This window comes from Sinocyclocheilus rhinocerous, unplaced genomic scaffold (genome assembly GCF_001515625.1).
Source record: "Sinocyclocheilus rhinocerous isolate Xijiao unplaced genomic scaffold, SAMN03320098_v1.1 scaffold480, whole genome shotgun sequence".
NCBI lineage: Eukaryota > Metazoa > Chordata > Actinopteri > Cypriniformes > Cyprinidae > Sinocyclocheilus > Sinocyclocheilus rhinocerous.
The window spans coordinates 845215-859434 of NW_015655401.1; the positions used below are offsets into that span (position 1 = coordinate 845215).

A 14220-nucleotide genomic window follows, 5' to 3' on the forward strand; every position below is an offset into this window, starting at 1 on the left:
CTTTTTTTTTTCAAAGCAGCAACCCCCCCCCCCCACACACACACAAAAAAAGTGCGGCCCCCCGAAAAATTGTGCCTGCCCCCTCACTTTGTGCGCTCTGGCGCCGACCCTGTGTATATATTTATATATATATATATAGAAAGAGAGAGCGAGAGAGAGAGAGAGAGAGATACACACAGATTGAGGCCTTTTTTATGTTTTTGAAAGAAGTCTGTTATGCTCACAAAAGCTGCATTTAGCTGTGTTATGTTCTGTTTTCTGTTTTATTATATATATTTTTAAATGTAATTTATTCCTGTGTTGGCAAAGCTGAATTTTCAGCAGCCATTACTCCAGTCTTCGGTGTCACATGATCCTTCAGAAATCATTCTAACCCTATCATCGATCTATCTATCTATCTATCTATCTATCTATGTGGATGAGTTCTTCTGTGTCATCACGTTCTATTAGTTCTAATCTACAGCTTCAGCTTCGGAACTTTCACGATTAGTAACACATACAGCTGTTCCCTCACCACAGTGCAACAGTGAAAAGGGACCCCTTTCAAACAGTGTCGCGTTCCGAACGTTGTTTAAGCGACATACACCGGTATTGCGGTATTTTCAAAATTCATATCATAACAAAAATAAACACCGGTATTCGGTATGAACTGGTATATAATATATATACCGGTTATATATATAAGTAACTTTTTCTGAATCTTTCTTTAAATTTAATTTAATTCTGCTTCAAATTAAAATTCAGAAATTGGAAATTAAAAGACATTCTCAACTCATTTCTTAATAGGACACACTCCTCCTTGCAACTGTACATAAATTGAACAAACACGATTTCACTTAATCGACACACACACACACACACACACACACAGTGGAGCAGTAACAGTATTGCTATGAAATATACTTGGAGTGTGGCTTTTCTCACCAATGAGAATAAAATTAAAAACTTGGAGTGGACAGGTCACAAGATGCTTTGAACTGGGTGGAGAAATTGCTGTTGCTCCCCTCACATACTCTGCTATCAGGTAGAAAGAAAATATCTTGAGGGTTTTTCAATGTAATGTGAATATGATTAACACATTCAACATGTTTGCAACTTTGATTGATGTGGCGTTTGCAGTTTTGAAATCTGCACTGAGTGTTTAACACAACTGCCGGAGCCGAATTTTTCGTTTTGGCTAGCAGTGATTCCCCTGATAGTGGCCTGTGTGGAGCTGTGCAGTCATCTGTGCATGTGTAAACAACATGAGTGAGTGGGTCTGACCTCCTGTTCACCCTCACTCCAGACCCTTTGGAGTCTGCTCAAAACATAGAAGCTAGCCCTAACTCCAAACATCTCATTTTCATCCTTCAAAAGGTAGAAGATTTCGACCGAGATTATGGTTAAAGGGTCCTGTCTTAAGATAAGCACCAATCTGCATTAGGCATATTTGCGAGCAATTACCCCTGGAACACTCCTGAGATGAAACACAACTTTTTTTTGTCAAATTTGTAAGCGTGATTCCTTCCAATCCTTCCTTTTCTGGCCATTTTTCCAATTGGTGTTTTCAAAAAGAGTTAGTTCTATGAGCATATAACCTTGAGATCAGATTTGATTATTCAGAAGCAGACTATGAAGTATGTATGAACAAAGGTCTTAAATTTCAACAGCAGGAAGCTTTTGTAGAGGAACAAGTAATCCATTCCAGAGCTGACAGCTGTGCAATTAATAATGCTTGTACGGGCCACATGAGCAGCGTCGTCTCGGATTATAGAGGTGTGCAGAAAAACATTCCCGCTTGACGTTGTTCAGAGGTTAGTGAGTGACGGGATGCTGAACAGTTGGAGGAGTGACGAGTCTGAGAGTTCACAGCAGGCTTTGCTTATGTGAGCTACAGGGTAAAATGGCATTCTTCACATTCTCATCTGTCATTGTTTGGTCTGTGTTTTTAAAGATCTTTACCTACACCTATATCTCGATGCCAGGCGATGGGAAGGCTAGACAGCTCAACCTGATATTGAACATTTGCTCTCAATCTTTTGGTTAAATGAATTGCATGCTTTTTAGTAGAGCTTTGGCAGAGTTAGTAGAGTTTAGTAGAGTTTTGTTGAATGGGTCGCAAAAATGTTGTGTTTGGTTAATGTTTGGAAATTGTTTGTGTTATTTGAATGTTGCAGCTGAAACTTGAATTTCTGATTATTCAGATTCTTAATTAAAGCCCATAAACACTGGCTTAAATGGAGTTAGGAGGGCTTAATGATCATCAGTGGAGTTTTGATATTGTATTTACACAATTTTTAGTCCTTAAGATAGTTCTCTCCGAAATGAAAGTTCTGTCATCTGCAGAGCACAAAAGAAGATACTTTTAAAAATGTCTGTTTTTTGTTTTGTTTTTAAAGGAAACCAAAAATGAAACATTTGTCATCATTTATTTACCTTTGTGTCATTCAGTGGGGTCCAAACTTAAATACCCACTGAATGACACAAAGGTAAATAAATGACGACAAATGTTTCATTTTTGGGTTGAACTGTCTCTTTAAATATTTTGTGACTGGTATATTTCATTTAATAATTGGAATTAAATATCAAAATCATCAAGCTAAGCAATTTGTATGTGCCATTTCATAAACAAAGGCTTAAGACGTATCCCATCTCCCTGTTATTTTTGATCAGAGATTTGAAAGAAATGCTGGGAAGGTAAACTGTTACTTGGGTTGCAAAGCTGATTTAAAACATGCCTATTCAAACAGGGTTTTTTTTTACTTTGAAACATTGGAGGCTTTGTTTTTGTCTGCATTTTTGTTCTTTGGTCAGAGCAGGCATTTGTCAGTGGATTAAAAGGCTAGTTGGCATCTTGTCTCTGGAGTAATTTAATGTCTGAGACCCTCATTACACCTGCCTGGAATACCAATCCACAGTCTATTATGCACCATTGATGGACTTCACCTCTCTTTTGAGACAACCCCTAAACAATTCAAACAAACGGCACAAAGGTTCACATTTTTCAAGGTTTGACTACCAATGATTTGTAGGAAAAACCATTTAAGTTGTACATTGACATTAATAATGTTTTTGTTCAGCTTCAAGTATCATGTTTTCACCTCATTTTCATTAGATTGCAACCAGAACAGGCATGGAACAGTTTTAAAATAAATGCAATAATGAGATACAATTCGTGGCTTGATGTAATTATGGCTCCTGTGGCATTATATGTGGTTTTGGGTTAAATTTGGCAAAGTTACCTCTTTAAACCAGAAGTTGTGGGGTATTTAGAAGAAAATAACTGGAGCAAATAAAACTTGGAGGCTTAAAGGGAAAGAAACCAATTTTTTTCCTACATTGCAAACATTACTAGAAATTCTTTAAGGCTAAACAATATATATTCAAGATGGACCGTAAGAAGCTGTCAGAAGCAGGTTTCTCCATATGTTTGTGGTCATTAGATTGGTGCGCAACCAAGGTTTCACAGATGAACCATTGATTTAAAACTAATGGAGGATTAGTCGATTTTTAATCCTGTTCTTAGCAGCCTGACACACACTCTCCACACTCTCTCGATGAAATCCCATTGTGTGCTTGAGTAATGCATTATTATGAATGTGTGAAACAGACACTGGCACCCTGATTACGGTTGCTGCTTTACTGTTTATTCAATCTGTCTGTATAACTGTTAACTCGGGACATTTTCTTTAAGCCTCCTGTTGAGTTCTGACAAAAAGCAACTTTACACTTCTACCATTTAGCAAGATAAATTGAGCAAGACATGCCTTGGTGGTTAAAACCCACGTACAACTTTCAGACATGCACTCCAGTATTCTTTCACACATTTATGGCAAGCAGCATAGTGACACTGACCATGTGGACGGACAGATGGTCAAATGTTCTAGGTGCTCATTGGATTATTTTCAAAATGCTGGAGAACGTGATCATCAGGTTTAAAACATGTCATGGAGTTCAAGCAGCTGGCTTTGTCATTAAAACAAACGGAAAACAAATCAGAAATTCTTTGTTTTCACTCAAATTATCATGCTGATAATATTATTTGTGATGCAAAAAATAATGCAAAATAGAAGCAAGTTCACTTGTAGTCTTCTGATAAGACGGCAGTAAGGTCCAGGCAGGGCCGTCCTTAGCTGACGCTGGGCCCGGTGCGAGGTAGGGAGCGGTGCCCCCCTCGGTCCGTTCGCGATCGCGTTCCGGGAGGGGGGGGGGTGTCCCCCTCGGTCCGTTCGCCACGGGGCCCCCTCAAAGCGCGGGGCCCGGTGCAACCGCACCAGTTGCACCGCCCAAAGGACGGCCCTGGGTCCAGGTCAAATCAGTTCGGCCAACTGATAATTTAGCTGATCAACCAGCTAATGACCATAAATTAAACCATGTCAAATCAGCTATACTGGTTTAAGCTGGATTTTCTAGCAGGGTTGCTATTATAGCTTTGAAAATGACCAGCACAAGCTCCTCCTACTGTTTGTTCAATTAGGAGCTAATGTTTTGTATTAGATATGCAAGGAAATAGCATCTCCTCATGGCAGTGTAATTCAGCTGGTAGTGAGGGCAATAATCTAGCGTGTGAGTCAGGGCTCAGTGCCAGCCTGCAAGGCCACTTCCAATTCTTTGTCTCTAGTGGTGGCATTAAAACGTAATTGGCTTCTGCTTCTACTGCCAACTGTAGTGGCTCCCCATAACATTATGGGACTTTGGCTGCTCTAAGGTCTAAGTTTGTGAATGTGGTGGCTGTAGCCATTCAATCAAAGCTAAATGTCTCACTCACTATATTCCCTTCTGGCACTTTTAGCTGTGTGGTGGTTTTGTCCTACTGCTTTTTATTTCTTATAGCATTTTGTATTTACTTTTCTATTAAAGTTAGAAAATAACCAGTCCTAAAAAAATATATTTATTAAAAAAATACCAAAATTGAATGTCATGCATTCTTCCAGTGATAATATTGATATGTACTGAAAAACTACAACACTGCTAAATAGAGAGCGTGACCAGTGTAGTCTGATACCCCAATGAATGACATTTATGAGCTGGTTCTTTTGAATGAATCACAAAAGTTCAACACTGTCAGTATAGTGCGATTCCAGAACGAATTACTTTAAAGAGCGGTTCTTTTTAGGAAATGAAAAACATACAGCGGAAAATATAGTCCGGATCCTGAACGAATGATTCTAATGAGTTGCATCTTTGTAATGAATCAAACACACACAGCTTAGAACTGACCGTGAGACTAACTGATTCCCAGCTAACAGGGAACATTATAAGAAATTTGGCAACGTTCTCTCAAAATTATGAAGAAACATTTTTCCAGTAACGTTAGTAGAACGTTCATTTTAAGTGATCTTGTCTTTAATAATGTTCTTAAAATGTTAGAACAAAAACATTATTTACACTCCATTTATGGACGTTTAGTTATTAGGTTTAGTTATGACGTTCACCTATTTCAGAATATTTAGAGAACATTAATAAGTAGCATTCCCATAATGTTTACAAAATTATAAAATGGAATGTTCCCTTAACATATACAAAATCCCTTATATATAACAAAATTCAGAAATAAGCTTTTCATAACTTAATGTGAATGTTAGCAAAACGTTCTTGCAACATATTTTGGTTAGATGGGTTGCTCATATGACAACATATACCTAAAGATAAACATTATGCATTTTTCATTATAATATTTTGAAAATGAATGAAATGTTACCGCATTTTTGTTTGTTTAGTGTTGTTGTTTTATAAATAGTTAAGGCCAAGTCTTTTAAAAATTCATGCTGTGATTGAAAAAAGACAGCTTTTGCAAGAATTGATTTAAATTGATTTATTGAAATTATATTGTGTATAATAATATGATATAATGGAAATCGGAACTGGAATTTTCTTTTTTCTTTGTCGATCAATGGGCTTGAACATGTTGTGATGTTGTAGAGATGTGATCTTCATGATGGCAGTGTTTGAAGATTCATCAGTGCTTTCATATTCTCGTCAATGGAAGCATATTCCTCATATATGCCATATGATCACGTTCTGCTGTTTCCCATTACTCAACACAGCACACTGTGAAACTGTAGGAGACTGAAACATCTGTCAAAGGGAACAACGGGGTCATCATGCCCATAAATTAATGGAAATAACAGACTTATGGCTTGAGTTCTGCTGAACAATACATATTGCGGTTAAGCAGCTCGCAGTTTAATCAAATGGAATAATAAAAGCTTGGTAACCCTTGATCCTCATACAGTCATTACTGCCCTGATGGTTCGGGAAGGACTAAATAAGGCCTGATACATTATATGTGGGGGTTCAGTGATATTAGGCATGGATCAGGCCAGATCCTGCAGCGGATGAAATTCACGGGAGATTAGTGTGTGAATATGGTTTTTGCAGGCCGTGTGTACATGCTAGATCTCAACAAGACTGCCAGAGTCATTTTTCTTAAAGCTATGAAACACTTTCTACCTCAGTCATCATTGCAGGATGGAGCCAAGTGCATCGCTTGTTGTGCAGAAAGACAATGCATTAACTGAGGAAATGATTTGGAAAGGAAAGACTGCGATTTGTTTACATTATTTCAACAACTTGTCTGTGTTACATAATGATGTTCTCAGAGTGGTTCGAGTGCAATATCATAGTGTGTTCTTGTCTTTCTCTCTAATCCTTTCCTATCTGTTTTTCTATTTGCCCCTCTTCCCAGACTCGGACCTTAGCATGCGAACAGTGAGTACGCCAAGTCCAGCTCTGATTTTGCCGCCTCGTTCATCTCCAGGCGTGCTTAATGGCTCCTCCACGTCTTCCTCCACGTTCGGCACGGAAACCATCGCCATGGTCCACACACCACCTACTTCCCTCACCCATCCTCAAAGGAGCCTGCGGCAGCCGAGGGACCAGCAGGGGGCGCCCATCGACATCCTTCCTGACCATGCATTCCTACAGATCTTTACCCACCTGCCAACCAACCAGCTGTGTCGGTGCGCCCGCGTGTGCCGTCGCTGGTACAACTTGGCGTGGGACCCTCGCTTATGGAGGACTATTCGTCTGATGGGAGATGTGCTACATGTGGACCGCGCGCTTCGGGTTCTCACTCGCAGACTGTGCCAGGACACCCCCAATGTGTGTCTCACCCTGGAGACGGTGGTGGTCAGTGGTTGTCGGAGGTTGACTGATCGAGGACTGTACACGGTGGCACAGTGCTGCCCAGAACTCCGTCGCTTAGAGGTGGCCGGCTGTTACAATGTGTCCAATGAGGCCGTGTTTGAGGTGGTGTCACGCTGCCCCAACTTGGAACACCTAGATGTTTCAGGTAATTTATCTTGAGTGATCATGTTTGGTTGTACTATTAGTATTTATCTGTCCTAAACAGTTGCTGTCCATATTGAATGCAATAGCTCAGTCAATCAGAAGATATTTAATGCTTAATGTACAGTTATAGCAGGATTTTGGACCAATGAGATTTCACACTGGGCGGGTTTCATCAAAATAGTTCGATTCATTGAGGTTCCATTTGGCTTGGTTAGGACCCTTAATTATTGAAAATAAGGCTGTGTTGGTAATCTATGTTTTAACTAACTTTATTTACTTATAATTTATAATGTACTTGTTTCTGTACTGTACACATTTTAATCTTTAATTTAATTGTTTCAACTGGTTTTGCTGCAGAACTCAGATTTTACATTGGACCAGGGCCGTCGCTAGGAATTCTGGGCCCTGTGCACCGAATTTGCTATGGGGCCCCCTCAAAATCACAGTCAGTGGGCAACAAACTTAATAATGCATTTTTGTATTTTTTAAGTCATTTTAAGCATTGATTTTGAGCTAGACTGCTGGAAAGTTATTGCTAATAAATTCTGTCATCACTTCCTCACCCTTGTGTCGTTCCAAACCTGTATGACTTAGTTTCTTCTGCTGAACACACAAGAAGATTTTGTAGAATGATACCAAACCATTTTGGTTACTCTTGATTTCTACTGTATGGACAAACATTTCTTGAATTTCTCAAAATATCTTCTTTTATGTTCCACAGAAGAAAGAAATTCATACAGGTTTGGAATGACATCTGATAGATATTACTTAATTCACGACAAATGCAACAAACTTAATAATGCATTTTTGCCACATAGAAAAGCACTTGACAGTAAAGCATTGATTTTGAGCTAGACTGCTGGAAAGTTACTGCTAATAAATTCTGACATAATTTCTTCACCCTCATGTCGTTCCAAACGACTTTCTTCTGCTGAACACAAGATTTTGTAGAATGTTACCAAACCCTTTTGGTTACCCTTGATTTCTACTGTATGGACAAACATTTCTTGAATTTCTTTCACAGAAGAAAGAAATTCATACAGGTTTGGAATTACATGATGTTGAGTAAATGATGATAATTTTCATTTTTGGGTGAATCTCCCTTTAAGAACTTTATTATTTGCAAATAATAAACACCTAATTTAATATAAGACACTCATATTTATCTTTAATCAGGCCCTCATTGAATTAACATTTTACTTCAATTAAAATTCATTAGAACATCTAAAAAGAAAGAAGTTCTTGCTTAGAATCCAGAGTTTAGCTGACTAGTATTAGTAGGATGGTGGTCACGAAGTAAAACCATGGTCCTCATTACCATGGTTATATGGTTTTTAAAATAAATAAGTAATAAAACTATAAAATTTGTAGTTAAAAAAAAAACTAAACATGAAGAAACTACAAAACACCTTATATAAAATTTAAATATTCCACAATATGTAATAACAGTAACATTTATAATAAATACATTTCTGCCAACACATAGGCTATTTGTACAATTAATAACTTCAAGTTAAATTATGGTGCTGAATTGACAAGCCTATTGGCGTTTTCCAATATACCTAATTTTTGTGGCTGTTTTCAGCCAGCATCACTACAGAACCTTTAATGTTTTCTGATATCACACGACTATAACACAATTCTGTGTGACATCTGAATGGATCAAGTGACTTGCGCTGTTTATCACTTATAAATCGTAGCAGAAGCGCGGCGTTGTGTGGTGACTGATCCCGCTCTGCTTTGACGCGCTGCTGGCGGATGCATCGGGTAGCGCTGCTTCACACTTTTGGAGTTTTTGCTTTATGCGGTTTCGCATGTGCTGTAATTTAAAAACAGCGCGTAATATTGGGGAGCTCACCCTCGTTTTGGCGATCGGCCCACTAATTGAATGGAATGTCCCGGTGCTCCCGATGGCCAGTAGGCGATCACGGGCCCCCCAGACCTCTGGGCCCTATGCACTCTGTCACCCTTTTCCCCCCACTAGCGACACCCCTGCATTGGACTTCAAGTGGCATCCCAAACAGCACCAAAATGGTTTATTGTACAAAAATGTTGTATCTACATGATACAATATTACATGAACTACATAGGCCCAACAGTATGCATAATTATTTAAATTATTCATTATCTAGTCTGAATAGGAAAATTGACCAATTTTGGTTTCTGAAGTTTCTTGAATTTCAATGGTCTTATGGTCTTGGCAGCCAGTAATTCAAATATCAAATTATGGTTGGCACAGACTATGTTTATCTTCATTGCAAGTGAACCCAATGTAATCTAAACAGGGTTGTTTCTTTTACCTTGTGACCACTAAAACAATTTCACTCAGAAATTGCTTGTAAATTTCACAATTAATATCAAAGAACGCATTGAATTAAATGTGACATTTTTAAGTAGAAAGACTGAAATTGTATTTTCTTGTCAAATGTACTGCAATAATCTTTGTTTAATTTACAACTTTGAAAACTTTTTTTTTTCAGAGTAGTAGTTTTGTTCATATTTTCAAGCACGAGAAACTATAGTTGCATTTTGTAATTTGGATTCATCTTTTTTCCCTGCGGTTCACTACAAGAAACCTGTATGACTTAGTTTCTTCTGCTGAACACACAAGAAGATTTTGTAGAATGATACCAAACCATTTTGGTTACTCTTGATTTCTACTGTATGGACAAAAAATTCTTGAATTTCTCAAATTAAGTTCCATAGAAGAACGGAATTCATACAGGTTTGGAATGACGTGATGTTGAGTAAATGATGACAATTTTCATTTTTGGGTGAATCTCCCTTTAAGAACTTTATTATTTGCAAATAATAAACACCTAATTTAATATAAGACACTCATATTTATCTTTAATCAGGCCCTCATTGAATTAACATTTTACTTCAATTAAAATTCATTAGAACATCTAAAAAGAAAGAAGTTCTTGCTTAGAATCCAGAGTTTAACTGACTAGTATTTTTAGGATGGTGGTCACAAGAAGTAAAACCATGGTCCTCATTACCATGGTTATATGGTTTTTAAAATAAATAAGTAATAAAACTATAAAATTTGTAGTTAAAAAAAAAACTAAACATGAAGAAACTACAAAACACCTTATATAAAATTTAAATATTCCACAATATGTAATAACAGTAACATTTATAATAAATACATTTCTGCCAACACATAGGCTATTTGTACAATTAATAACTTCAAGTTAAATTATGGTGCTGAATTGACAAGCCTATTGGCGTTTTCCAATATACCTAATTTTTGTGGCTGTTTTCAGCCAGCATCACTACAGAACCTTTAATGTTTTCTGATATCACACGACTATAACACAATTCTGTGTGACATCTGAATGGATCAAGTGACTTGCGCTGTTTATCACTTATAAATCGTAGCAGAAGCGCGGCGTTGTGTGGTGACTGATCCCGCTCTGCTTTGACGCGCTGCTGGCGGATGCATCGGGTAGCGCTGCTTCACACTTTTGGAGTTTTTGCTTTATGCGGTTTCGCATGTGCTGTAATTTAAAAACAGCGCGTAATATTGGGGAGCTCACCCTCGTTTTGGCGATCGGCCCACTAATTGAATGGAATGTCCCGGTGCTCCCGATGGCCAGTAGGCGATCACGGGCCCCCCAGACCTCTGGGCCCTATGCACTCTGTCACCCTTTTCCCCCCACTAGCGACACCCCTGCATTGGACTTCAAGTGGCATCCCAAACAGCACCAAAATGGTTTATTGTACAAAAATGTTGTATCTACATGATACAATATTACATGAACTACATAGGCCCAACAGTATGCATAATTATTTAAATTATTCATTATCTAGTCTGAATAGGAAAATTGACCAATTTTGGTTTCTGAAGTCTCTTGAATTTCAATGGTCTTATGGTCTTGGCAGCCAGTAATTCAAATATCAAATTATGGTTGGCACAGACTATGTTTATCTTCATTGCAAGTGAACCCAATGTAATCTAAACAGGGTTGTTTCTTTTACCTTGTGACCACTAAAACAATTTCACTCAGAAATTGCTTGTAAATTTCACAATTAATATCAAAGAACGCATTGAATTAAATGTGACATTTTTAAGTAGAAAGACTGAAATTGTATTTTCTTGTCAAATGTACTGCAATAATCTTTGTTTAATTTACAACTTTGAAAACTTTTTTTTTTCAGAGTAGTAGTTTTGTTCATATTTTCAAGCACGAGAAACTATAGTTGCATTTTGTAATTTGGATTCATCTTTTTTCCCTGCGGTTCACTACAAGAACAGACCTGTGACCCAAATGAGAACCACCAGTTTTAACATTTGGCATGAAAAGAAGAAATAATGAAGTATTGGAGTCTGTACTAACACAGTTATAATTAATTTGACATTCTCAATAAAACATGTCAGTAATGTAGCTGTGTTGGTCTACAAACTCTCTGAAAACACAGAAGGATTTTTATTCAGCTGTATACATGACTTCCTGACTCCGAGCCAAACAGCCTGTGCTTCACCTGTTTTGTTGTCCAGCACAGAAGACAGTTTAGTCTTTTTTTTCTCACAGAGATTATTCTGAAATGTCCAGGACTTCCTCTTGGAAAAGCTGGAAAAGGTATTAATAGCTTCGGCATTCTGTCTGTGCTCTATATACTTCCCAAAAGAAACATAAGCCCAAGCAGAACCAGGACCTCTGACTTTAAGGTGCTTAGGGAAAATCTGCTACCCCAATTTAGTGTTTAGTATAAAATGAATAGCTATAAAGTCAGACTATTTCAAGTGCATATAACTTTAAATCGTTTATAAAAAGCACCATTTATATTAATATTTGTCCAGTATATACAGTATATTTTAGCATATTTATATAGTTTTATCTGTTCTGTTCCATGTTTTTAATGACTTTACCAGGCAACCTTTTATCTGTACTTCTTTTCTGTATTTCTTAGAAGCATTATATTTCACAGAGGACCATATAGAAGTTAAAATTGAGGATTTAGTGAATGAGTATGTCAGAAAATAATACTCCTTCTACTCATGTCCTCAAGTCCCTTCCCTGGTGTTTTATTTCCAACTTCCTGCGCTGCACTTCCTGTTCAAGCATGTTGTTTTTTATGTGTGAGTGCAGGGGTCCGGCTGGGGTCCCTCTGCCGTTGGACTGGAGCGCTGCATTCTCAATGTGCTCCTAAAGGAGAAGTGGGGAGATCCCATCCCCCACTCCTCCTGATAGAACTCATTTCAGATGTCTCTCCAAGGATTAAATCAAACCCTCTGCTGCCATTTTCATGTTCTTTAGATATTCTGCAATATCCTTCAGCTTTAGTTCTACTGTAAAGTCTTTTGTTTGTCTGATGATGGTGTTTCATAAGTTAAATCAGATGACAGAGGTGAAGACCAGACAGCAGAGTAGATACATTTCTCAGATGGCGTGTTTCACATCAAGGCTTTCTTCTGTGATTTCTGTAAAAACACATCTAAAAGCAAACATTTGGTGTTTCTTTTCATGTGCATCTGACAACATGAAAATGTCTTCAGTCTTTTGGGAATAAAATCATCACATACACATGGTTCAGAAGAAATGTGTTTGAATTTTTCTTTTTCATAATGGTCAAAACTGTCCATAGAATTTATCTTCAAAGACGTAGTTTAAAGCTGAAATGTGCAATTTTTGTTAAAATATTTTCTCCTATGCCAGCTTAATATTATGCAGAGTCAATACAAAAACTCTGTTTTTGTATTGCAACTAGTTCTCAAGTAAGAAAAGAAAAACTAAGGGTACTCCAGAAAGGGTGAAAGATAAAAAAATATATATCAGTGAATATATTATATTTATATAATATGTATATTATGTCCTTATGAGAGCATAATTATAGTCCAGGTATATATATATATATATATACATTATTAGAGGGGCTACATCTTTAAAAACCCCAACGTGTGACAGCTTTTTAAAATGAGGTGAAAGTAAGCAAGGAGATATCAACTAACATATTAAAATAAACAAAAAAAAAACATGTATATTAATATATTAGATCCAAAGTTTATATTTGTTATACATTATATTTACATTATATGAATTTAAATCATTAATAATATTTTAAATCTATATTAAAATGTAATGTAATTGCTTAAGGGTAATCCATTAAATACTGTAGACCGACCTAGTGTTGGTTCAGAATAAATGTGTTTGAATTTTTCTTTTTCATAATGGTCAAAACTGTCCATAGAATTTATTTTCAAAGACGTAGTTTAAAGCTGAAATGTGCAATTTTTGTTAAAATATTTTCTCCTATGCCAGCTTAATATTATGCAGAGTCAATACAAAAACTCTGTTTTTGTATTGCAACTAGTTCTCAAGTAAGAAAAGAAAAACTAAGGGTACTCCAGAAAGGGTGAAAGATAAAAAAATATATATCAGTGAATATATTATATTTATATAATATGTATATTATGTCCTTATGAGAGCATAATTATAGTCCAGGTATATATATATATATATATATACATTATTAGAGGGGCTACATCTTTAAAAACCCCAACGTGTGACAGCTTTTTAATATGAGGTGAAAGTAAGCAAGGAGATATCAACTAACATATTAAAATAAACAAAAAAAAAACATGTATATTAATATATTAGATCCAAAGTTTATATTTGTTATACATTATATTTACATTACATGAATTTAAATCATTAATAATATTTTAAATCTATATTAAAATGTAATGTAATTGCTTAAGGGTAATCCATTAAATACTGTAGACCGACCTAGTGTGTAACTTAAAATTGTATCATATAATATAACCTTTTATTTATAAATATAATATATATTTAACTATATATGAATCAAAGAGTTAAGATGCTAAAGCCTCTAAGTGCCGTCTGAAATTTTTATCTAAAATGAGGATTTTTAGCAGGCTCCTCTGTTTAGGTTCAGTAATTTTACTCTAATGGCAATGTATAGGTCCTTTTCTATGCAATT

The 14220-nt window shown here is 36.5% G+C and overlaps 1 protein-coding gene across 1 annotated transcript in view; it reads left to right on the forward strand.

Annotated features, from left to right (window-relative positions):
* Positions 1-14220, forward strand: part of fbxl7 (F-box and leucine-rich repeat protein 7) — a 38362-nt gene that overhangs the window by 19791 nt on the left and 4351 nt on the right. Inside the window, exon 3 of the mRNA XM_016525162.1 lies at positions 6668-7273. Within this exon, the coding sequence (XP_016380648.1) occupies positions 6668-7273 (606 nt within the window). The remainder of the gene's footprint in view (positions 1-6667; positions 7274-14220) is intronic.